Source organism: Ammospiza caudacuta, chromosome 1 (assembly GCF_027887145.1).
Source record: "Ammospiza caudacuta isolate bAmmCau1 chromosome 1, bAmmCau1.pri, whole genome shotgun sequence".
Taxonomy (NCBI): domain Eukaryota; kingdom Metazoa; phylum Chordata; class Aves; order Passeriformes; family Passerellidae; genus Ammospiza; species Ammospiza caudacuta.
The window spans coordinates 88,990,448-89,016,654 of NC_080593.1; the positions used below are offsets into that span (position 1 = coordinate 88,990,448).

The 26,207-nt window shown below is 38.9% G+C and overlaps 1 protein-coding gene across 2 annotated transcripts in view; it reads right to left on the reverse strand.

Annotated features, from left to right (window-relative positions):
• EPB41L4B (erythrocyte membrane protein band 4.1 like 4B) overlaps window positions 1–26,207 on the reverse strand; it is a 168,609-nt gene that overhangs the window by 5,326 nt on the left and 137,076 nt on the right. For both annotated transcript variants that reach the window (XM_058800164.1, XM_058800156.1), the window contains exons 21-24: window positions 24,699–24,837; window positions 24,179–24,256; window positions 4,800–4,868; window positions 899–1,062 (exon numbers count right to left, since the gene is read on the reverse strand). In XM_058800164.1, the coding sequence (XP_058656147.1) occupies window positions 899–1,062; window positions 4,800–4,868; window positions 24,179–24,256; window positions 24,699–24,837 (450 nt within the window). The remainder of the gene's footprint in view (window positions 1–898; window positions 1,063–4,799; window positions 4,869–24,178; window positions 24,257–24,698; window positions 24,838–26,207) is intronic.

Consider the following 26,207-nt stretch of genomic DNA (forward strand, 5'->3'; position numbering starts at 1 on the left):
TTCAGCACCACAGCTTCAGAATTACTTTTTCACTGGAATGATAATTTTTTAGATGAGTAAGCAATGTTGAATTAATGTGCAGGTGCAATTAACCAGCTGCAAAAAATAATTAACAACCAAAAATGGGAAACGACTGTGAATCCAAAAGCATAAAAGATTCATTCATTATGATGTCAAAGAAATACTTTTTTCTTCATAAGCCTTGAATTATTTGTGCTCCAGAAGTAGTGACTATATCCACTGCTACATTGATATTCAGTAAATTATCAGCTTGAGTTCAGTTTTGATTAAATTATAGAATAAGAACCCAGCATGCAAAACCAGTAGGATGACAGAACAGAAAACTGAAAAGAGTCTGTCTGTAAAAAGGTGGTGTAGTTTGTTGATTCTCTGAGAAATTACAAGACCACTATAGCTTGACATTACTAAAATAGAAAAAAAAAAAAAGAGAGAGAGGAACAAGAAAGAAAACCAATGCCTGCTTTTTATTTAGAAGAACAGACATTTCTCAAACTCAGGTTTGGACATTTCATGGACATTAATTTCAAAAAACAAATTGTAACAGCAGTTATTAAAACAAAAGTTGTGTGGTTCAGACAAAATGACTTGCCTGAGGAAAAATCTCCACAGCCCTTTGTCTCCAGGCCATTGGGCACAGAAATGGTACACTGCTGGCTGCAGCAGTTAATTAAGGTAGGCTTTTCTTTATCTCAGAGCATGAGTATCAGTTACAGATATTTCTTTGCATAACCCACCTATTCTTAAGTAGTCAAGCAAAAATCTTTCAGTATAAGAGAAAATGACACTTTATGGTCATTATGACAGAAAAAGGGAAATCAATCTGATTCCTTCAATGCAGAAAACATCATAGCATTTCTGTGAAAGAACTGCACGGTACCTGTCTGCCAGCGAAATGGGCTTATGCGACGTATATACTGTCTGCACTGTTGGAGTTGGGATGGTCTCTGCCAGAGACCTCAGCACGGGTGATGGAGACACCAGCGTAATCTTAGGAGACGACTGCACCGCACAGCATTGTAATTTGCTGTCTGCAAATTCTGCCTACAAAAAAAAAAAAAAAAAGTATACACACACACGGAATGAAAAATTGTAGATTAGCTTTAACAGCAATTAAGAATGAGAAAAAATGGGAGGCCGTGGCTATAACCTCTCAGTGCAGCCTCTGCAGAGGCTCCACAGCCACCTCTTTTGATGCCTGGGGGACCAGACTGATTGCAACATGTACTGAGTGAGGTGACACCTATGGGACTGGCAGCATTCAGGTAAAATAATGATCAGTTTGGAGAATGACACTTATCACTATTGTATTTCCCCTAAAAATTATGCAGAATGTTGACAACATGAGATTTCTGGAATATCCTTCAGGAATCCTATACAATTTGCTGGCGAGTCCTCTAACTACTCTTTGTTTTGTTAACAGCTGGGAATCTGGGTTTTTAGGATTAGGTTTCAAAATCTCCATCTCTTTCCCACTTGCTAACTGAAACATGCCTCAAGAGAATTTTTCTTTCAGTATCCAATGAAAAGCAATGTTAAAGCAATATTGGAAGTGCAGATTTAAGACAAGCAGCAAGCAACCATTTCCTGTCTTTTAGGTGAGGTATTTCAGCACAACAGTATTATAGCAAAGACAGGACTATTTTTACAACCAGAATGGGAAGATCCCTAAAAATCAAACAGTCCTGTCTTGTTTTTTGGTGTGGGCTATTTCTTATGCCAAACCAGAGCAGCTAGTGGCTGCACCTGTGGTGCAGGTCTGACCCTCACCTGGGAAGAATACAAAGCAACTTCAATTGTCAGTGTGTCAGGATCATTAAAACATGCTCCTACTGGTATCTATAGCCTACCTTTCTTCCTTGGTGCCTATTTCCTCTGAACCTTGTTCAGAGTCTAAGGCAGGGAGGAGGAAAAGTCATCATCATAAGAAAGCAGCTATTTCAAGAGCAACGGTTTGTTTTGGTCTTATTATTTCTCAAATTCTGCAACTCTCTGCAAGTGATTCACAAACTTAGTTCAAACAGTGGGAAAACTATTTGAGCCCAGGAAAGACTGGTTGTGTTAGGTTTGCTTGCTTATTGTCGCTTTTTAACATGTTTAAACATATCTCGAATGATCCAAAATAATCTCTGAAGCAAAAGGAATTCCACTAATTCCACAAAATGTAAAATGGAAAAATGGAAAATCAACAAAAGAAACTCTCACGTGTTTCTTTAAACATGTAAATAATGGCTAATAGGACCTGTTCAAAATTCTCTGTAATTCAGCTTTTAAAACTCAACCTTACAAACTGCAGGGGTATGCAATTTGGTGTCCCTGTGCTCCGAGGACTGCCAGATCCTACCCTATGGCATGAGAAGAAGACATCACTCTGAAGCTGATGTAACTTCTGCCAGCCTCACTGAAATCAGCACAGTGATGACAAGCTACATTTGCTGAAGAGCTGCCTTGAGTCCCATAGTGTGTCTGCTCTGGATGATGACTATACAGTAGATATCCAAAGCATCTTTTTATACATATGTCTGGTTGCACACTTCAGCCAAATAGTTAACTGGTCTAAACAGATATAATTTCACTAATTTAAATCTATGTGGCTTACACGTGCCTGAGATTATGGCCATCATACCTGCCATTTTTCTATGGAAATCTCTGAAATTCAGAGGGTTCCTGAGTTGAAGCTTATATTTAAACATTACAGGTAATCAAGTCATCTAATTTTTCATCTGATCAAATCAACAGAACTGCACATACACCACCAAATTTGGAGCTGTACGTGAAAGGTAAAGGCTTCTAAACATCACTATACATAATCCTTTTCCTGCTCAATAACATTCCAATGTTTTCTTCCAAGTGGGGAGAAAAATAAAAGAAAAAAAAAAAAAAGGGGAGGGTAAGGGGAAATAAGGACAGAAAAAAATAAAATATAAAAATGAAACAATTACCAAACAAGTCCTAGCTACCCTTCCCTTAGAGCTCCTGCCTGCGGTGTAGCTCTTCATGCCCTCAGCAGTGCATCAGGATGGTCTGAAATGCTGCAGTGGAGAGACACCTCCCTTTGGGCTGGGACAGAGGGCTGTGAAACACAGGACCAAAGCCACCTAACTCTCCTAATTGTTTTCCCATCTCTGTGCAGTCCCATGGGTAGCTGCTTGTTCACCACAGATATTTGTACTTAAATCACTAAAAGGAATGTAAAGGGTCACGTGATGGATCGTACATCATTCGGTTTTTATTGCAATGGTGTTTTAAATATTTGTGGTCTCAGTTTTTCTCTCCACCTGCCCAGGAAAATGGGAATCTATGGGGACAAGATGGGATTTCAGAAAGATTAGTTTGAATTTTGCTTTGCTTCTTTTCTCCTGACAGAACATAACAAAAATTCAACATTTGAATTTGCTATGAAATAGCCATTCTCTGCAATATGGAAATTTCTGTGGGTAAGTATATCAGTATATCTTCTGTTTGTATTTTAGAGTTCTGACCCCCCCCAATTATGAAAATGTACGTTATGTAGCACTCCTAAATTTTGCTTTCATCCTAATCATCAGGGACAAAAAAATAATATCTGACAATCAATACTAATTAGTGAGAAAGCTATTTTGGGAGGCACATATTTTTGCTTAGATAAAGGAGTACTGTGAAAGACACAAGCACTGTAACTTTGGGTTAGCTTTTATCACAATTTTATCATCTGGACTTGCTGACATAATGAAACATTGATGTGACATTCCTGTGTACTTTCAAATGCATTTAATTAGAGCTCAACTGTGGCACTTACATTGCTTGGGAAGCCTAACTAACTTTGGCTTTAAAGTACCTATTTGGAGAAAAAACACATTTACATAAAAGCCCATGATCAGGTTTATTGTGAAAGAAAAGCCTTTCTTTAAATCATTAAATACAGACAGAACCTTACATGACCCAACAGTGAATGAAATAACTTGTCTTGAATTATATGCCAGATATAGATTGCTGCAACCAGTAAAATTTAAAGTCAAAGTCCGAAATGCTTAATTTTGCAAATGTAACTTTAAAATTACAAATCATTTTGCATGGTGTTTATAAGCAGAGTGTTTCTTAAAGAGCAGTTATTTTTTCATGCTTTTTTGGTCATACTTATTACATAATGCCTCTGCCACCAAAGCAAGATTTTGAACGTACTTACTTTTTAAATTGTCAGCTAATTTTTTTCTGTTTGTACGTAGTTTACCTCACCAAAATCCCTAAGTCACGTCTTCTGTGAATATTTAATAAGAATGAAGTTCAATATTGGATTCAAGTTCTTGGGTAAACATGGGAGTTTGTACAAGGATACCACTGTAGTCATTCACACACCAACTATAATTCTTTAAAGTTCAGCTGTACATTCAATGAAAATCAGGGCCCTCTTTGTGATGGCACAGCAGGTGGTTTCAGGCAGGAGGCCATGCAATTGCTGGACAGAGGACTAAATCTTCCCATTCCCTTACAGCTCCCTGTAAAGATGTCATGGAGCTTCACCTCTACAGTCCTGAAATGTACAACATTTGGGGACTGACTTCATTGGTGGTGAACCTTGACCTTTAACTTTTAGTCCTCTGTCTGTTAAGCAGCAATGTCTGAATGCAGGCAACATTTTGTATAATGGGAATATTTAAATGCTTCGTACTCTTAATTTCTACTTGGAATTTATCTTTTTTTAAAATTTTTTGAGGACTGCTTAGTGCATAGATTTCTGACACTTTAAAAAATCAGTTGGAATTGTGTTAAAACACAGTTCTTTATTTGCACATTCTACTTACAGAAAACTGTGGTACTGTTGTAAAGGGATCGAAAAAAGGATTAGATGTATCAGCAGGGAATGTCTTTATCTTTAAAAAAGATAAAGAAAAAGATGTTACTTTCAGAGCATAAAAATGCAAAAGAAAAAAAAAGCAGCAAAGCATTGCAACCACAGTGACATATCCAACAAATCAGAGCAGTTCAGCAGTGCCTGGACCAGACCCAAAAAAGACCCTTCCAAAAATGCATACAGAAACCTGATGATGAATAGTCAAAGCATAAATATGAAAACTTGAAAAATTAATTTTACCATGTAATTAAATATGTTGAGCAAATACAGAGCTGGTTGCATACAATATATCTTCCAATTCTGTCACCAGAATTATTATGTGATTCTTTCAGCCAGCACTACATTTTAAGATATGCAATATGAAGTGCAGGAGCAAATTTTGCTGTACAGGAACTTTGGGTAAAGAACTTGTGCTTTAAATATTTTAGACTTCCAAATTTTCACTTACACTGTTGCTACCAAAGACAAACAATCACCCAAGATCAAAAGAAAATAATATATTAAAAAACCATGGGGGCAGCTGTTTGTTTCAGGCAGCTAGGATGCTCTGTGTTGAGTAGAGGGCTGTGGATAAAGGATAACCCTTGGAGGTTTTTTGAAAAGTGCATGGAAACAAAGAGGGGAGAGACCAACATATCCATCTGCCAAGAGGGCTTGGTCCATGAGGATATAGTCACTGGTGTGACCAGATCCTGCTGGAAGTCACTTCTGCCCTTAACATAGTTTTAAACATTAGCTGAAATTAAAAATATATCAAAAGCAACAATCTGTCCCACTTCATTGTGAATGCTGTTTCTCATTATTTTCCTTTTTAGAATGCAGACATTATTATTCATTAATTCAGAGAGGACAAAATAGCAAATAAACATTTGAATTTGAACTGCACTTCATGCTTTCCCTTTGGAAAATTACATTTTTCACTGTAAAGGTGTGTTTTTCACTTTATTACAGAAACTGCTGTGCATTGCTTTGTTATGCATGTATTCAATCATAATTTACTAACTACAGCCATACAACTGTTGTCTAATAATGAGGAAAACTACCTTTAGGGCTCTGAGCCCCTGCAGGCCAAAGAAAAACCTGGAATTATGACATCAAATATAATTAAGTAAATGTACAGTGTTTATTTTGCAAATAAAATAGGAGAAACATATTGGCTTATAAGGGTACCAAGGGAAATTAACAGCTATCTGTGGGCTTCCTTCTGCAAACATGTGGAATTAAGCTTAGCATTAATTGTCAGGCTTCTTACACATGAGGAGTATGGATAGCAATGATACTGTCAAGCATGTAAATGACTTTTTAACAGAGTAAAGGTGTTTGTAAATCAATTACACAGGCACAAATGAGCTAACAACTCTGCGAAGGAGAAATTATTTCAAATTACAATTTTCTATGCAAACTTATTAAAGGAAGTTTCACAGTCCTTTTACAGTCCTATATTCATGTCTGTTAGCAAAGCATATGTATGTCTGCTGTACTGCTGATTGAACCTAACTCATTAGACTCACACAATAGCTCCTCACAAGTTTGTAATTTTACATTATACCCAGAGCCAAATCTGGACAGCTGTAGCATATCTCACTCTTTTGAGAGACAGCAAATACTCATGAGCCCAGGCTGACATTCTCAGGTTATGAAGGGTTTACAATATGATGTTACAGTACAAAGTACAAGTGTACTCAGTTACAAATAAAATCTTTGAGCCAAAGACAAACAGGGCTGGGAAGCTCTTTGCTCGTGTGCCATATGAGTTTGATATCCCACAGCTAAAATCTCTCCAATTTTGCCAGTTAGTCTCATTACAGAAATGAAGAGCAGTTACTGAACACAGGAAAGAAAAATTATGCAGAATACTGGAGACTCCACTGAGATTTGGGAGCAGAGGCACATAACAGGAGTCAGCCTGATCACATGCTGTGACTCACAGCCATGCAGAATACCCTCTTGCAAAACCAGCAATCTGTGGATGTGTGTGAGGCCAGCCTATGCATCCAAACAGGGCAAGAAATGGTCAGTCTGGTTTAGTTATCAGTGTGAGTCCCTCTCTCAGTGAGCTGTGCTGTTTTAATCTTGAGAATAGGACAATGTTGAGAAATTAAAGGCTCACTGAATTATAAACCACTCAATTTCTGGCCTTTTAAACAAAGTGGAAAGAGAAATTAGGGAACAGAGGGGAAAAAACCCCATAGCTGTGTTCAATTTAAGAGTGACAAACAAACCATCCCACTTAGCCTTTGCTATTTACTCTTCCCCCCATATTTTTTTGCCTCTGAGAACAGCCCACTGTTACTCAAAAGGCGCAACAGAGTTTATGTTTTGGCTCAGGCCTTGATTAAATTATTGCTGCCAGCTTCCATAGGCAAGGCAGAGAGACAACACTGTTGTTGCCTCTTCAACACTGGCAAGAAGTTCTTATCTATTAATGCCTTGGCTCTTCAGAGTAGGAAGTTGGTACAATATCCTAATCCATACAATAGCAGAAAAAAATATATATTCAAGATTATTGTTTAGACAGAGGATATGCAGGATGGGGAGACAACAGTGTGGAAAGCATCACTTTAAAAACTGGTTTATGTGAAACCTGATTTGGAAATTTGAAAGGTCTCTTCAGTCAGGAATACACTTTGCCAACTTTGACCTAACTGTCCTGCATGTTCACCATGGCCAGCAGTAGCAGCTGCCAGGACCTGGAAGGGGGAAGAAAAGCCTGTGATTCCCACCCCACCACACAAGGAAAGCAGCATCATGGGTGAGTCTCTTCCTTACCCTTGCACTGGAGTTGAGTTTATTGCATGAAATCAAAAATCTCAGAATAGCTCAGAAAGCAAAACAACTCCCTGAGCAGAACCTAAATGTTATGCCTTCCCCACACAGCCTCTCTCCCTGTCTTAGGAGGAAGACATACCATACCTTTAAGTATCTCCTAACTCACATGGAAGAAGCAGACTCTTAACTTTTCCAGGGTGCTTTTTTCTCCCTGTCATGGCAGCATCAGTTGAAAGATGCCACCTGGGAACTGAGAACAGAAGAAGGGCACAGCCAACTCCACCACCTACTTCAAAGCAGCAGTTCCTCCAGCATCTGGAGACCCTCAGCAGCTTCCAGGCTTTACCTGAGAAGGCACACATGAAAGGAAAAGGAGAGGGAAGAGGAAGTGGGCAGTTCCATGGACAGGTTGATCTCACGAGCTGAACTCTAGCTGCTCAGAGAAGTGAAACACAGTAGCTGTCAGTGCATGGAGTTCCTATAGACCAGGGTGAGGTTTGCTGTCTGCTTTGGTATGAAACAAAACAAGTAACACCTTTAAAGTCTACAGCTGGGTACAATTCCTGTCCTGGCAGATGGAGCAGCAATCTCATCCACCCTACTCAGATGAGCATTTTCTGGTACAGTCAGGCTCTTCCATGAGAGCAGCAGGGACTAACTGGTGTCACAGGGGCTACAGAAATAGCACGAGCAACAAGAGGTTAGAGCTGTGCTCTCCTTAACAGCACAGACAGGCTTTTAAGTACGAAACCTGATTTCAAGCACACTTGCTCTCTCTGCAGGAATGCCAAGAGTCTTGCAGCCAAAGTCACAGCCATAAAACAACCTTTAAGGCAAGCCCCATGAGTAACTGTCAGGTGGCAGAGGCATGGCTTGAAAGGGGAGGGAAGAAGGCTGACATTCCAGCAGCATCTCACATACTGAGGGCTTGTTTCATAACCTGAAATGCCCCTTGCTTGAAAGGTCAGGGAGCAGTACCGTAGCAGAACTACTTTGGACAGGTAGCTCCTTGTCTGGAATATTTAGCTTGGCAAGTTGAGAATTTACTAAGCTTAAAAGAACAGTTGGCTCTCAAAAATAACCCAAAAAACCAAAGGATTGGCATAGTCTCAAGAGACGTCCAATGGTTGAGAAATCTTTAAGGTGAGAAACCTAAACACCAGTCAGATATAACAGTCACATCAATTTTCATGGGAAAAAAAGCAAAAATTTATTCCTCTTTATTTTCTGCTAGTACTCAAAGATTCTTATTGCATTATTGCTGTCCATTGGAGTGGATTCCTCCAATATTTTGGAGGAATCTTTGCCACAGCCAGTAAGAATTAATGCACTGATTTTTCTTGACATTTATATAGAAAGGGAGAATGAAGAAGCCAAAAGGAAGAATCTTCCCCTTTTCTTTGCATTTGTGCAAAGAGTTCTTCTGGATGGAATTTCAAATCTCAGTAAAAACAATTGCACATTCCTGAAACACTTTTTAGATGAGTTAAGAGAAAAACATCTTACTTTCTCATACAAACAAATGGAAGTGGAAGGAGATAAAGAAAGAGTACTTTTGTTGAGTTTATTGATATAAAATCAGCTATTTTGGTATTTCTATCAGAAGGGAATATTACAAATATCCTTGCTTCGGCAAAAAAATGCTACCTTTGGGAGAAGTGAGCTTAATTTGGATGTGTTCCCTTGCCTTTGGAATATCCCTGGCCTGGCACAATTATCCTTCCACAAAGGTCCTGTAAAATTTTCTGCTGTTGACACTTTGCTTCACTGCCATCCCCTGCCCCTTGACAGGAGGCATTTGTAACATTATGGTGAAGAAGTGTGATCTCAGTGGGTTTGCACTGTCTCTTTATACACTGACCAGATGGAAGACAGACTTTAGGCCAAACACTTCACTGGATTCCCATGCAGTACTGCAAGAAGAGGCAGTGCTGCTAACACCTGAAGCAGTGTCATAAATAAGGCCCTCAGGATACACATAGAGCCAGAGGAATATTCTGTTTTGCTTTATTTCATTGCTTTATACACAATGTAAGTTGAATACCATCATATCTATACAGCACAGAGACCTGTTTCTACTCATCAAATTAGAAAGGGATATCAGTTGAGATGTCTGGAGGATATTGCAATGGCATTTCCCTGTCCTGACATGTGACATGACTTAAAAAATACCAGTTAACCATTAGGCCTGGTTTCCAAAACCAGTGTGAAGATTCCAGGCTCCACAATTTTTCAGTAAAGCTCCTTGTCTGCTGTAATACCATTTCAGTGGCTGAAATGAATACTGAGGCAGAAAATGTAAAAACCCAAAGAGTTTCTGGAATTTTTTACCATGCAATATCTACAGGGACAAACAAATTCTTTTGAGTGGGAGTGGTTTCAGGCTCAAATGATCCAACACTTGGATTATGTCAACCCCAGTTCATGTCCTTCTTGTGTGGCAACATAACCACCATGACAGGTAGGCATAATCACTGCCAGGATGCACAGGGCGAAAATCAGACCAAAACAGTGCAGCAAACTTGCTACAGGACAGAAACATAAATAAGAACTACTATTGACTAATTAGTCTTGGAAAAAGCTGTGTGAACTTGATGCCCTGATGAACCACATTTGGTGCAAATCCCACATGTATTGCATCACAGTCCACCTTCTTTTCATGGGATGCAGGATTTTTTCTAGTTTTTGAATTGATTTCCAGGTGTTGGTGTCAGCAGACAGATTTTGTTCACACTCATTAAAGAGGGAACTTCTGCAAAAATGTACTATTGAAAACACCCTGAGGACAAAATGAGAAGTTTCTTAAGAGGATGGGTTTCTGCTCAAACTACTAATCCAGGAAGGAAGAAGCTACATGTTCAGAACCTCCCTGCCCTGTCACTCTCTCTGAGGAGACAACACTGGAAAATCTACCTCATAGTTTCATCTGGTATTTGGGTCTCCCTTACTCATCTCAAAAAAAAACTAGGGGAGTCTGGAGATCAAGGAAATACTTCCAAGAATATTCTTTAATTCCTAAGAACCACATAAGGGCATTCAAATATTTGAATCATCTGATTTGGTGTGAGTTTCCACCGGACCACTGTACTGCAGTACCGATTCCCACAGGTACCGCTCAATTCCTTCTGGTGAACTGAAAAAGCTCCACTTTGAAAGCTCCATGTTCATCCCACAGTATCTTTGATGAGACAAGTTCTCTTGGGGCCCCTCAAATGGTGAGCTTGCCATTCCTTTGCTCACTGATGTACACCAGCCCTTCTTTGGCCCTTGCTGCAGGCTGAGTCCACCTGTCCTGGAACATGACCTGGCAGCATACACCACCTTCTTCCTGTCTCACCAGCTGCTTGTACTTTCCTCTCCATCAGGTATTTTCCTCCCTCTTAGAGGGACACTGTGCAATCCAACCCAACACAGAGGCATTGTCAGGAGGGGGCTATGCAGCTCCTTGACTGTGCTCCAGGGACTTCTGTCTCCCAAACGGATGTCAAGGGAGTTCATGAGAGTAGAAGATGTAGAAGGTTCTGTTTCTGCTAAAGCTTGGATTTGCTGCAGTTCTAGCCTTTCACAAATACTTCTTGCATAATAGTTTGTGGCTGCAGTATAAACTATACACTATTTGCAAGCAGGTCTACCTAAATCACAGCAGTTAAGATGCCCTGGGTATAAGCCTGAATCTTCATGTCAGCTTCTGTAACAATTTACAAGGACAGCCCTACAAATTTTGTTGGTGATAGTATCTTTTTTATGCTACCTTTAGGGATCGAGTACCCTAGATTTTCACTCTAAGGACTGTAATTATGGGTTGCTAGCAAAGGGATTTCAGAGGTATTGGGAGAGCATGAGGGATGATGGTAATAGTGTTATTAAATCAGTCCAGCATCTCTACAGCACATTGGAAGAAAATGAATATCCTGGATTTTTTAAGACATAACTTTGCCTTGTGAATATTTTTGAGAAGACATTTTTAAAAGAATACAGAATAAGAACAATTCAGATGTGACAAAACAAGATGGTGTCCATGCTCTCACAGTCTTTGGGATTTTCAGAACTCTTTCACTGGTGCTGTGAAGGCGAGCAAGCTTAACAGAACATAACCACAGAATGGGCTGTCAGCCCAGTCACCATCCCCTGAGGAAAACGTGGCAAGGCAAAATGATGTCACAGTCTTGGTGGGTTGGCTAAAATGCAGACTAAAGACTTGCTTAGTCTTTGTTTAAAACACAGAAATGAAACAAACAGAAAGCAGTAGGTACCCACTGTATATGATTGCTCTCCAACAGTTGCTGCATTAGTTGCATTTCTGGAACAGCTAATGCAAAGTTACCTTTCTTGTCCCTTGGCTTTTACCAATGAAATCAACGGTGATCCAGTGGTGGGTGCCTACACCACGTGCACAGCTAACAAAATCAAGTGGCATCTTGACAGATGGAGGCTGTTTTCACAGAAGAAAGTCACTAAAGATGGATAACATTAAGAGGAGGAAATGAGTGTTGTGATTCCTGCCAGTTGAGAATGCCCCAGGTAAGACATATACTTCCCAATTTCACTGCCAGCAAGCAGACTGTATTTTGTACCAGATGGAAAAACTCACCCTTACCTCACCTGATTATTTCTAAGTATAGACACTGACCCAATATCTGTTAGTTCACCAAGACTTATTAACACGGAGACTTCGAACCCAGGGACATTCCCACAAAGGCTGATTAATAACCATGTAACACACCTACCCTTTTTTGGAACCCTCAGGATCACATTCCTGTCTTGAAAAGTTATGACACATTGGCACAAACAGTGTACTGCTTGACCTTAGTCCTACAGAAACAAATAGTTTGTCTCTCTAGTGTAATCAATCTCTACTTGTGTAAGAGAAAAAGCTGGCTGAAAGTCCTTAAGTGTCTAGAAACTCAACCCATCATAGTCTCCTTGAATGTCAGGATAGTAAGAAATACTTTGCACCAATTTTCTGTCCTATTTTTCTGGGCTATTGAGCTCTGATAAAATCCCCAGGAGTTTATACAGTTCATTATGTTAAAGGAAAAGAATAGCACAGGTAGATTAAAGTCAGTGGAGCTGCAGAAAAAGTGTTAAAATTACAAACTGGTGCACTATTTATAAATTTATAAAGAAGAACACTTGAGTGTATTTTCAACTTCAGCATGTGACCAGTCCCAGGGACTACCACAGCCTTAATCTGTGCACGTGCCTACAAATTTTGGTGACTTCTCACAAGTTATGATCTCAAGTACACATAAGAGTGCTGACTGCTCTGCTGTGCTGCAACTGCCTCTCTACTCTAAACATCTACTCTGAATTAAACTTCTATAAGACAATAATAATTTCCCACCATAATATGTCACCTTTTCCAACATGCATCAAGGAAGCAGAGCACTGCTTCTTTAAATGTAGTGGATACAAAACTATTTGATCCTATCAACTCCAGCTGGAGTAGAAGCTGAAAGTCTATAAGAAGCAATGTGTTGCTTAGTTTAAAATTCATGCATTAACAAATTCAATCCCATATCTAGTAAATGTTTTGTGATAAATGTTATAAATAAAAACCTATTTATTCATAACCTCATTCCCTTGACTATGAATCATTCATATTGCCAGCCATCAAGCATTAAATAAACACAAAGATTCTGTCTTGACTGCAAGTAAAATCTAGTTGTGTTCAAACACAAGAGCTCGTTAGGCATATACAGATTCAAACACCTGCATTGTAACACTATGCCAATTCAGTGTGGTGAAACACATCAGAGGCCTCTGTGTCTGAGGGATATTACCCTAAAAGCCAGTCTCCCAGTCTGAGACACTGCACTCAGATATGTCCCAGGCTAAAGAGATTAGTCCCAGCCAAGGGATAATCCAAATCAATTTGGGCTATTAGCACATAACTCACTCTTGCCCATCCTTAATTACAAAATAAATATCTCCTTTGGACCAAGAGCACAAGTATAGAACTCTTCTGCTTGGCTCAGGAATGACAGCAGTTGAAACTGCCAGAAGGCCGTTCTCATTTGAGCAGAGCTCTGCTTCCCCATATTTTCTTTATTGAGCTAAGGCTTGAGAGGATCCATTATTAAAGACATCTCTGTGAAAGCAACTGAAGAGCATTATAAAGTTACAGGAAGCAGGAAAAGTAAAATGGAAATGAGAGAGAGGCCAAACAATGTCAGTCCTCTCCCCAGAGATCTGCTTGTGGCACCTCTTCAAGGGAAGAAATACACTATGAATAAAATGTCACAAGCAGATCCTGGTCTCCAGTCACCAACTTCCCGTCCATCCCAACAGGAGCTCACAGCCCCCAAACTGGGGCTGAACATTTCCTGTGAGGCATGTTTCCAACACCACTTCCTCAAAGACCCCTTCCCAGCACCATGTGGAGATGGAGGAGGTGAAAACACCATTGTCTGGCAACCTCTGCTGATGTTGTGGTCCCTGGGAAGATTACAGTTTACTCTTTCAGTTCAGAAAAACCCTGAAGTCTTCTAAAATGCAAGAGGAGCAAAAACTGGTCCAGGCAACTTCATAACTTGGAAATGACGAGGGGGCTTACAGTGTTTACTTTTAAATTTCTTCCCAAGAGCCCTGGGATAGCTGCAGGCTAAGACCCAGGATACTCTCTTTTCTTGGCAGAGGGGTAAGAGCAGGGTGTCATTCTCATTTGTTATTGGTTTTGTTTTTTGGTTTGGTTTTGGGGTTTCTTTTGCAATCCTATGCCTGGAGCTTTTTGACTGTGCTTTCTATGAGCTTGGGAACTAACTGTGCCCAACTTGAGCCACACTGCAGATGTACAGAAAAGCCTTTATCCATACTGCCTCACCACCCTGCTCATGGTAAGGAAGAAAAGAGAAAGCACAGTTTCTTCAACCCTTTCTCCAAACCAGTAGCAGCAAGACAGGAGAAGGCCAAAATTGCTTTAGAGGCACACACAAATATGGGCTTTCCTGACCACAGATATTTTGAAGGGAACAAGTTTTGTCTGAAGTCTGGGCAGCTCAGACACTGATGCAAACACATGGATTCTATCTGTATGTGAGCACTTGAGCTTCATGGTTATAAATTTTGACAGTTTGCTCAACTTCGCTGCAGCATGAAATGAGTGCCAAATTGTACACAAATTCAGGTGGTCAGAAGCCCACTGTGCTTGGCACATGACTTCCCATCTCCTGCACTGCCAACAGGGCTCTCAGCAGAGCCTGTGCACATGGCTGGGTGTGTATGCCAGATGGCAGGGCCAGCTCCTTCATCACAATCCATCCTGGCTGGTGCTTTGCCAGAAGAGGCCAAATGACATTCTGCAGCACTGGAGCACTTGCAAGATTCTAGTCAACCTTTTGATAAAGACCAATAAATGACATTAACTTGCTAAATGAGTTTTATAGAGGTTTACTTTCCTGACCTCACCATCTGCATCTCCTAGAAAGTACAAGCATTTGGTCTTGGTTTACTGAAAATGAGAAGAATATCATACCATAAAGCAAACCATAAATCCATAGTTCTTCCATAGTGATTGTTTTGTGGGTAAGTTCCAAGGAATAATTCTGAGAAGTATGCAAGAACTGCTTTCTACTAATCAGGCTTAAAATGGTTGTACAGAATATCTAACTCTGTAGAATTTTTCTTCCTCAGCTCAAAACAGTTTAGCTTTTTTTTTTTTTTTTTTTTTTAAGTCATATAAGGGATATGAACAGAAGGGAACCCTACCTACTGAGGTCATTGGTTTGCAATCCAGTTACCATGATAGCTAATAAGTTAGAATTAGGAAACTCCTGTTTTCTTTCTCCCACAATTAAATCACAATTTTCTTCCATGACATACAATGTCTGGAACAAGGCATAGAACTGTGGAATTTCCATAGATGTGCTGAGGTTTATGAAAACTTCAATTTTATCAGTTTGACTTACTGGTTATTCTTCTATTGCTATTCCACTGAGTTATAAGATTTGCACTAAGCTTTGTATAAAGTCATAGTCATAAGTCATAAAGTCATAAGTCAATGATTGTATTTCTGTTTTGGTTTTGCTTGCTAGTAGACAGACTACAGAAATTTAAATATATATTATGCTTCAGTAGAGAATTTACCCACTGTTGTGAATAACAGCAAAAAGCAGAACAGGCCAGAAGAGAAAATCTCTGGTCGCTTAGGTACCAATTGTGGTTCATCAAAAAGGACTGCTACTGCTTAGGAATTCTCATCAGAAAATGCCTATTTATTGAACGTGTATTGCCCTGAATGTATTACAAAAGAAATGGTGCTGATTAAATTTTCTCTATATTTAAAAATATATATTTTAAAAGACTTCAATCAGCACTTTGTCAGTGCAGTTTTTAGTCCCTAATTCAGAAATGACATTTTGGTTGGAAACGTGAGTTCATTGAAATTAATAACCCAATATCACTTGAAAATGAACCACTATTTAATTTCAAATTGGTCTGATCTTTTTATCTACCCTTCTTACTACTCTCTGACATTCAGTTAAGGATATTTTCCAATACAGACTTTTGAAAGGAAAATGTAGACAACCAGATTTTACTTTTCAAAGAAGAAAAAAAAAATCCTATCAGTTCTGAATATTCAATTGTGTAGCAAATAAAAAGAAAGTTTACTTGATCTTTTTGCTGGTTTTACAAGTTGAGTCACTCAGCCAGTCAAAAAAGCTTCAGAAAGCAGATGTTCCTATTTTCTGCTGAAGCCTGGAGACATTCAACTGAAATTTCACTGAACAGCCAAGCTGTTAGTATCACACTTGTTATCACACTGGAAAAATGTGAATTAGAATTACACATATATCAATTCATTAGATGGTTGGAAAGAAAACAAACACACAATAGTTACTCACTGAAGTCTAAATGCAATTGTCACTAATCACAGTGAGGAAGAGAAATTAGGAACTTCACAGCTGCTGAGACAAAAGGAATAATGTACTTCTCAGGTCAAAAAAAGGTGATCAATATGCCTTTATCAAAAGTCTTTGTGACATAATAGCTTCATCACTGTACTTGTCTCATCAAGAGCAAACGCAAAAAGATATACCTGGTTTCAGTCTTTGCACAGAAGCTGAGCATTCCTGTATCACATTGATTATTGTTGACTGGAAGAGGAGCCTCAGCCAGGACAAAAAGATGGTGATTTATACTCTGTGTCTGGAAAGCATTGTCTATGTATTGTTCACTTTTATTCTTATTAGGCAGACGTTACACTTGCTTACTGCTGCTCAGAACACGGAACATATTTGCTTGAAAAGTAAAGCAATAATCTTAAATAAAAAAGATGTATGATTGAACACATCAGACCTGATTTACAACAATTCATGGGTTATAAAAGCTTTGCTAAAGATTTGCCTTCTCCGCTTGCTGTAGGTGGTAGATGCCAGCTGGTTTAAAATCTGTTTGCTTGCATTTACTTGATTCCTTTCTTTTACTCTGATGTTGATTTCAAGCAAAAGAGAAAGCTGCTACTGGCATGGAATGATCCTTTATTTTTTTCTGAGGAGGTAGGAAAAAAGGATTTCAGGTAGTTTTCTTCTTATTTTTCTTTTCTTTTCTTTTTTCTTTTTTTTCTTTTTTTTCTTTTTTTTTCTTTTTTTAAGCTTCAGTAATGTTCATGACCCTCAAGTTTTCTGACCTTCCTAAACGCTGCTGAAGTGTTGGCAATCTATATCACTTCAGAGGTACTGAGAAAAGCTCTGGACTAAAAGTGACTACTGCACTAATTGCACAAAAAGTGAAGCACACAGACAGCCTTGGACTGCCCAGTCTGTGGTGTTTGGCAGATGCTCTCCATCATCAGGGAGCAGACTCCCTGGGACCTTGCCTGTCAGTTGGCCTCAGGTCACCATTACTGCAGTCAAGCACATCCTGTAACCCCTCCTGTAAACTGGTCAAACTTTAAAATAATTTCAGTAGTACTTCCTTTTGGAGTGCTACTCCAGAAACTACACCGCTGTAAATGTACTTTATCACTCCTATAGTCCTCAGGAGAGCCATCTGTGAAACCCCAGGGTTTCAGAGATTATTTGACCTAAAGCTAAGTAATTTTGTTTGTAGGGTTAGTGTTCAGCCCCACTAAGGAAGCTGGAGCAGATTAAAACATCCAGCACCCACCTACACGTGCAGCTGTGACACCACAACCTCAGTCCTCTAGCTCCACAGGCCAATCTGGAAATGGCCACTGAACCACAGGCGCAACAAACATCCCACCACTGTGCAACAACCTCACAGTCATTAGCTACAGAGCATTTTATATCTCTGCAGGCACACAGGTTCTACAGGATCCTCCAGTCTTCTGGTGTAAATATCTTCTCAAATGAGATCCCATCTGCCCAGGACTGCTATGGAGTCCAGCCAAAGCTTTAAGTTCCAGGACCAGCTCTGCTTGCACGATCTGGCAGAAACCAGATTTACTGATAGGCATTTGCACATTTTATAACTTCTATGACCATGAAGCAGGTGCAAGAAATGCTAGAGAATAGTTAGGACAGCATATGAAAAATCATAAAAGGCAACAAAAAATAATTGTATGTGGCAGAATTTATCACCTCTCCAGGGAAAAGATTCTGCCCTCTTGATCCAAACTATGTTCTGATGTTACCTTCACCTCAGGTTTTATAAAATGTTAGCCAGTGGACCATTGATTATTTAAAATAACTGAATTCTATGATACCTGCCTCAACTTTTTTTCTGTTTAACACCATTCCCTATTTTTGGAAGCTTTTTTTGCTCATATACAAATCATTCCCTATTTATCATGGAGTCCACAGGTGTAAAGTCAGCAATGGATTGCACTTTGTGGATTTTGGGTTTGTTTTTTTTTTTTTTTTTGAGAATTCACTTTCAATTAGTTGAAGAAATAGAAAAGTGTTGAATCATCCATCATATATCTAGAGTGCACCAAGTTGTCCTTCTCAGTATACAGATAATGGGGAAAAATACATTGGGCCAATGAATTTAAATCACTTAAAACAGAGGAAAAATAAAAATAAATTTAGAAGCTTAGAGTTAATCTTTTAGAATTCTCTCTTGCTTCTTTACTGACTATTTCTATAATGGATGAATGAGAGAAAATCTGTAAATAGCAAATCTCTAAATAGCAGTCAAAGAGTTTTAGGTAATTTAGTGAATTTTAAACTAAGATTCAAGGGGCTGTCTCTGAGCCTGACACTCCATTATCTTGCATGTTAGTAATTCAACAGACTGCTTATGAAACTGGCATCCACCAATAAAGCCCTGTACTTTGCAGAGCTACATATTAGTCACAAGTCCTATTTATAATTCTTTATGTGTTCACCCATTTATCTGGTTGTCCAAAGACTATGATTGTTCTAAAATATTCTAAGTTCCATCCCTAGTTACTGACATGCCTTATATAACCTAAATGATGCTCAGGTAACCTGCATCTGCTTGCTTCCAGCTGTGTGCTCCCAGGAGCCTTATGCTGGATGGGCCCCAAGCACTTCCTGCAAATCCCCAGTGTGGTGCTCAGTTTCACTGAGCCTTACAGTGAACCTCTTTGCAATGTGCTCCCATCCAGCTGGTGCCCTTTTCTTGCAGCAGAAAAGAATGGTCCTTTGCAATATGAGTAAATTTAGAGTATTCCTTGAGTTCACGTGGAACTAGATTTATTGTCTGTTGCTGTAAGTTTTTTGTATTGATGTTGTTTGCTTTAGCAATTGCTGTTCTTTGCTTTATCTCAGTTTAATATGGAGTTAAAGGGCACGAACTTGAAACTGGGAATAAAGGTGCATTCGACATCCTGCTTGCCGCTTTTCCTTTTCATGTCTATGTGTAACAGACAATCTGAGTTTTTTTCAAATTCTTTTGCTCATAATTGGCCATTGCATGTAAATTTGAGTGTGCAAAAGCTGTTAATTAAGAAGCTGGCTTGGGAAATAGCGTTTTTAATATTCCCCTTTGAATCCATTGCATAATTATTGCATCCAATTCATCTTATACTAAGAAACTTTTTGTTGTTGTTTTTGTGATGAAGATGTAAAAGTAGAAAGGTTCCAATTCTGAAATATATCACCCAGTCTTCAAGAGTCCTATTTTTTCTTCAGTATGTGGTTCACCATCAGTAAAGCATTTACAAATTTGTCTCTGACTGAGCTGTTTCAAAGATCTTGGGGGCATGCAGAGATACTTGATCTATACTTTCAGTCAGTTAGATAGTAGATACATGCTAATGTTCTTATCAAATATCAGTCTTGAATTACATTATATTCACTCTCGTTTAGAATTCAATGCCAAAAGGACTGGTTATGGAGGTATTAGAGTTTGATATGGTTACCTGTCTTCCGCTGAAAAACTGGTCTGCACAGAAAGTAAAAAGTTCTTCAAAATGAAGGCAGGAATTACTGAATTCACTTCCCACTCTGTTATTTGGCTTATTGCAACCTTGCAAAGTTTTCATGCAAATTTAGCAAGTAAAAATTAAATTAAATCTTCTTTATTAATAAAACAAGCATTAAATGGAAGTAGAATGAAAGATACATTACTTATTTTGCTCCATTCATTACCTCTTGCTCACTATCTACTGAGAGTTTGTGGGGATGTTTTATCACTTCCATCAAGATACAAAAACTTCTCCCATTTTCCCCCCGAGCTGACTCACTTTTGACCTGGTTACCTTCCCTTTATTTCCAGAATAGTAGATTATAATGCTTTAAATTCTGTACACTTTCAGACTGAGATCCCTTTGAACGAGCATGACTGCATACCCTAGCAATGCTATCACTAAAATAGACATACTTGTTTCCAACTAACCCTTAATAAAAAATATCTTGTATTTCACTGAAAGCATAAACTATCATACCGGTAATTTATACCTTTTAAACGTTCTATCTCAAGCTTTAAATAGGCAAATAATTTTCTACTTTCCATTTTCCACCAATAGATGGCAGGTGAAGCTCTAGAAAATTATTCACTTGATACAGCATGAGATAACCTATAATTTGAAAGTACTAGCCAGCTGTAAATTACTGCTCTCTGATGCCTCTTTAGATGTGATCATGACTTAGTTCTAGCCCATCCACCTTGCATTACAAACCTTAGTCTAAGTTTAGGAATACCGCCATGTTGTATGTAGAACTCTTATTTCTTTTGTCCCACTCCATTAGGTCAAACCGAAGTTTGTGCACACTGAGTTCTCTCTTGGTTGAGAAGGCACTGTCAGTGTGGTGTAGCAGTTGTTACATTCATTCAGTGCCTTAAGCCTGAGCTTTCTGTAACTAAACAAGAAAAGCTCTGCATTCATACACATGTCAGAAACCACAGCAATTATAGGCCACAACAGAATAGCTTAAAGCTCAGTGATTTCCAGTTCCAGAAAAGCTAGAAACACAAGGAGGGAGTGCAGGAGGAGAAAGAGCCTACTGCACTGACAGAGCTTATTCTAATATATGTCATTAAGGATGCTCCTAATTAAAATAATTCTTTATATATGATGCTGCATTTTTTAAAATCCATTTGCTTTTTCCAAAACACAAAAGCAGGAGGGATTGAATTTTGTTCACATACAAGCTAAAAGGACATGGTGCTAAAAGTCACAATAGAAGGATAAAAAAAGATGAAGACTCATGCTATAATTGTTTTAAGGACAACAAGTAATATGTTGTAGTCAATTAATTGTAGGATCTAATTGAAAAATGAATAGTAGTGTGCATAAACCACAGGGGTTTAGGATTGCAGAGCACAAAAGGATACCTTTCCCTCTAGGCAATCTGCATTAGTAAATGTACATTATTTTTCCTGCAAAACGATTTCCTGAAATCAGTCTGCCTCATAATTGCCCTGGCAGTCTAAGTATTGATGACTAAGTGACCATTAGAGCTCAGCTGCTTCTTGTATATATCACAATGCCTCCTCCAGGCTGACTGAGTAGGCAAATTTGATTGCTCTCATCCCTGCATTGCACCTTTGATGATTTCTATTAATTCACTCCATTCAGTAATCCTTACATTTTTATAAGTTAATTTATTTTTCTGAGCTCCACTTCTAAGTGTAATTTGCAGAATATATTCTATTATATTTGATATCTTCCACTGTTTTGCTGGCAACAGCAGCAAAACATGGATAAAACCCAAGGGCATCAGCAAACATCAGTGGTTAGACACTGAACAACAAAGATCATGCACCTCATTCAGTGACTATTAATCACTCTCTACCAAAAATGTTAAAATGTTACAGAAAAGAAGGAAGGATATCTAAAGCTGATTCAAATGAACAGCTCTCCAGTGAACTGGGGAAGTTTGGCAGCGTACATCATGACCAAAACAAATTACAAAACCTAATTTTGGATGACCAATTTAGGTGTCTTTGTCTTTCTAGCCCAGACAACAAAGACAACAGAGCTGTTGGAATAACCCTCTGCAGAAAAACCTTGACTACACAGGAACCTGAACTTCTGTCTCTATCACCTCAGACAAATACCCCAAATAAGACAACATGAATGACCCCTTCAGATACTGTACCTGTTACTGAATGTGAAACAAATGTGTGCAATTAATAACCAAATTCCCAAGGGCCAGGCCACAGCATGCAAAACCAGCACATGACCACAGACTTGACAGTAACAGGATGCTAAGCTGCACATTACCTTGACTCTCAAATAACAGACAGCACATTCTATCACAACAGAACTATTAAATAATCAGACTGTCTCAAAGCTACACATTTGCCCTTAGCTTGTCTTTGCTTGGAGCCTCTCTCCCTGAAGAGTAAACTTTTCATTCAAACCTCAGCTGAGAGCAGCCTGTAGTCAGTGAAACTGCAGAGAAAGGTCTGTAAACAATACCTGCTCTGTAGAGAACAAGCTGACCTTTATAGATGTTAAACAAAACAAAAAGGGTTGATTGATGCTGGGCAGTAACTGCTCTCCAAAATATTAAAACCAAGAAAGTCAATGGAAGGTTAGTTCATGAACATACAGTGTGATAAATAATGTCAGTGGGTGGTGGGGTAGGGAAGGGGAAAGCATAATTTGGTTAAATATTTAGGGCAAAAAGCCTGTATGTTAATCTGGAAAAAGAAAAAATGTGTATTGCTGACCTCTGTTAAATGGAAAAAAAACCCCACCAAAACAACCAAACTTATGTTATCTAGAGCAGGTCAGTTGCTGAAGTCTTCATGGCTCATTTCTTAAATTCTGATTAACACAGTAAGACATTGTAGGTTTTTAGAATAAGAAATCTATTTGTAAATTCCAACAGATAATTACAATTTAGCCACAAATGTGCTACTAATATAGAAAAGGACAATCTAACCTAGATAGAATAATGGAATTGCTTATGTTGGAAAAGGCCCTCCAGATCATCAAGTCCAACCACAACCCAGCACTGCCAAGTCCCCCCCTTAAACCACGTCCCTCAGGGCAACATCTACGAGTCTTTTAAATACCTCCAGGGCTGTCGACTCAACCACTTCCCTGGGCAGCCTGTGCCAATGCTTTATAAACCTTTCAGTGAACAAACTGTTACTAATATGCAATTTAAGGCAGTTTCTTCTTTTCCTCTCACTTCTGTCTTGGGAAGAGACTGATACCAATCTTCCTATAACCTCCCTTCTGGTAGTTTCGGTTTCAGTCTGCCTGTGTCTTGTGGATCCCCACAGCTCTCATCCAGTGGTAACAGGACACAAGTGCAGTTATTTACAGACAACTACAATATTGTCTCAGAAGCAAAAGGCACAACCCCACAGCACCTTTCCAATACTGTAAACTAGGACCTAACCATGTAGTGAAAGTAATGCCCAGGATGGAATTACCTCAATACAACAACATTTATGCCCAAAATATAATGCTGTCCTTGTCATGTTTTTTACATGCTTTAACTCTGGTTTCTAGAAGACAACAAAAATGCCTTTGGACAGGAGAGGAGCTACCTGGCATTAAAATTTTTTGCAATGCAGGATGACTTGGAGGAAGTAAAGAATCATATGATTATGCAATAAATCTGCTGAGAATCTGAGATGAAAGAGTTGAGATCACTGAAGTCAAGAGGTATTTCAATTTCAGATCGGCATCTCTCACTGGCTTTTAAGCAAAAATATAAATCATGTAGCTCCAAAAAAATAAGTTAATAATCAGCACATTTTAGGCATCTTTGTCGAAAGTGAGGAAGAGAACTCTGCTAATGAAACATGAAAGTGCAGGTACATGTCTTGGGATTGGCTATTAGGTAAGCTCTGAATAAAATTGTGGCAAAAAGAAGTAACTTTTCAGACAAATCCCAAAAGCAAAGTTATGATTACATTATGAATCTGTGTTGAAGAGACAAAGAAGCTTGTGAAACCAGTGGAGAAATGTGTAAAGATAGGAGAGAGAAATAAGTAGTTATCCAACAATAAATGCATTCAGAAGATCAGCCATAACACTTATTGATGTGGACTGTTTTTCAGAAATTCTGAGCTGAGTTTGACAGAAGCTCAGGATCACTGAATATCAAGAAAATTTACTTTATTCCTGTGCACTCTGTAACACTGCATAGTATCCCATTCATTTTAGCTGCAGACAAATGACTGAAAACTTCTACATTTTCCTGGTTACAAACTAAAACTATTTACCATTGGTGTGGCCTCTGTGAAATCCATCAGGAGGTCACCTGGCTCCAAAGCAAATGTACTCCCAGCATCTGTGGAACTCTAAAGGCAAAAAAGAAACCCAGCATTGGAATAAAGAACCATTTAATTTCTGTGGGGTTTTTTTTGTTATTTTTGTTCAGTTTTTCAATTCCTTAAAGCACAGATTGCCAAATGGATTTTAAATTTCACACCACGCTTTTCAGGTGTGGCTACTCAGGAAAGATAAAAAACATAATTACACACCTTTAAAATCCATGTGAGTAATCTTGATCCACTGCCCACTAATGCTGAGGAAAAGCTGTTATGGATTTTATCTGGGTCTTGGAGCAGGCTCTCAATACTTCCTTACACAACAAGTTAAACATATCACTACAACTCCGCATTAAAAACTGCTTTTAAATGTAGAATTATTCCATCTAGGGAAAACCTTTTACTCCCAACTCCCTCCTATCCTTCCTGAACCCTCTCCCAAGTGACAAGAGCTCATCCCTTTGTGTGTTACCTTGCCACCAGGCGAAACCTGTGCTTGTCCTTCCGATGTTTGTGGCGTGCACGTTTTCTGCGACCCGGGAGAGGCTGAAGACACAGGTGTTGATGCTGCTGCTGCTGCTGCCAGTGCAGGAGGAAGGTCATCTTCATCACTGCCATTGATAAAAACAGACAGATTTTCTCATTAAAAATGCCACTGGAGTTCTGACTGCACTTGTGTCAGAGGAAGCACTGGTAACCTCTATGTCTGCTGTGGTGCTTTGAAGTGAAGCTCCATTTACTCTTTCCTCTAAAAAGCAGCTACCTTTCCAAATAAATTAGATTTTGTTTTCAAGCTTTAAAGATTCCTTAAAAATGGATTGGTTAGGTACTTCTCATCTGCAAATGGAAATCTTATGGTTATTAGGTGCAAGTAGTGTTTCTATGGATTATGTATATATGCGTGAGTGAACGGACTGGATATTACTCCACTTTAATGTTTATTCCTTTCCATGGAGGCTGGCAGCCTTGATAAGAACAGATATGGTGACATCCATCCATGGATCTGACTGCTTCATTGGCTTCAGACACGCTAGGTTTGACACCCATTATGGAGCTAGTCTATGCTTCTATTTTCAAACTGTACTTAAAGGAATTTGATTGACTCCAAAAAGGGTCTCTTTAAAAACATTCTTGTGAGGGTATCTTTTTCCTGTCCCATTTATTCCATTTACAGAGAAAACATTTTATTTAAGATGAGGGTGCCTGCCTACCCTGGGCTTTAGGCCATCAATCTGAACTCTTTCTATCTCACCTACTATTACTACTAAATGGAAGCCAGTAAAGAATGTTACACCTTCATTTACTTTTGCAGAACCCTATTGACTACAGATCACTGGGATCAGTCAGCCCTGAGTCAGGATGCTTCCAGTTGTTAATTGCATTTGGATGGAGGTAAACAGAGTCATAATTTGGCCTACAGAAGCCTTATTACTGGGAATGATGTGTGAAAAGACTACAGATTGACAGCTTAATGCACAGTGAAAAATAATGAGAAAAATTACTTCTGCTCATAAAACAGCACTAATTTTAACTACCAATTAGGTACTCACTGTGCACAGAAGGCTGCCATGCCAGCTTGACTGCATGTATCTGCCTTGCCAGATACTTCCAGAACAGAACTACACTTGATTTAGTGCCACTTGAAGGCAGCATGCCTGGACAACACAAAAACCTTCAAAACTACATGACATACAGGTTATGCAACTTTATGCTGGGTTACCTAGCATTGTTTTTTAATTATGATGTAAGATTTTGGTGATTAATATTATCTTTTTCAAACTTCATTATTTATTCCTTCTTGTTAGGGATAGAATTCAGCACCATAGCAGGCACAGTACACAGGTTTTATGCTGGAAAGAAATTGTGAAATATTTTGGACCTGTTGAATAGACATTTTATTAATGTAACAAGCCCAGAGCTGAGCTGTTGACCTAGTTAATCTCTCTTTCAGAAACATGTAGAGGACATTTTCCCAGTCCTT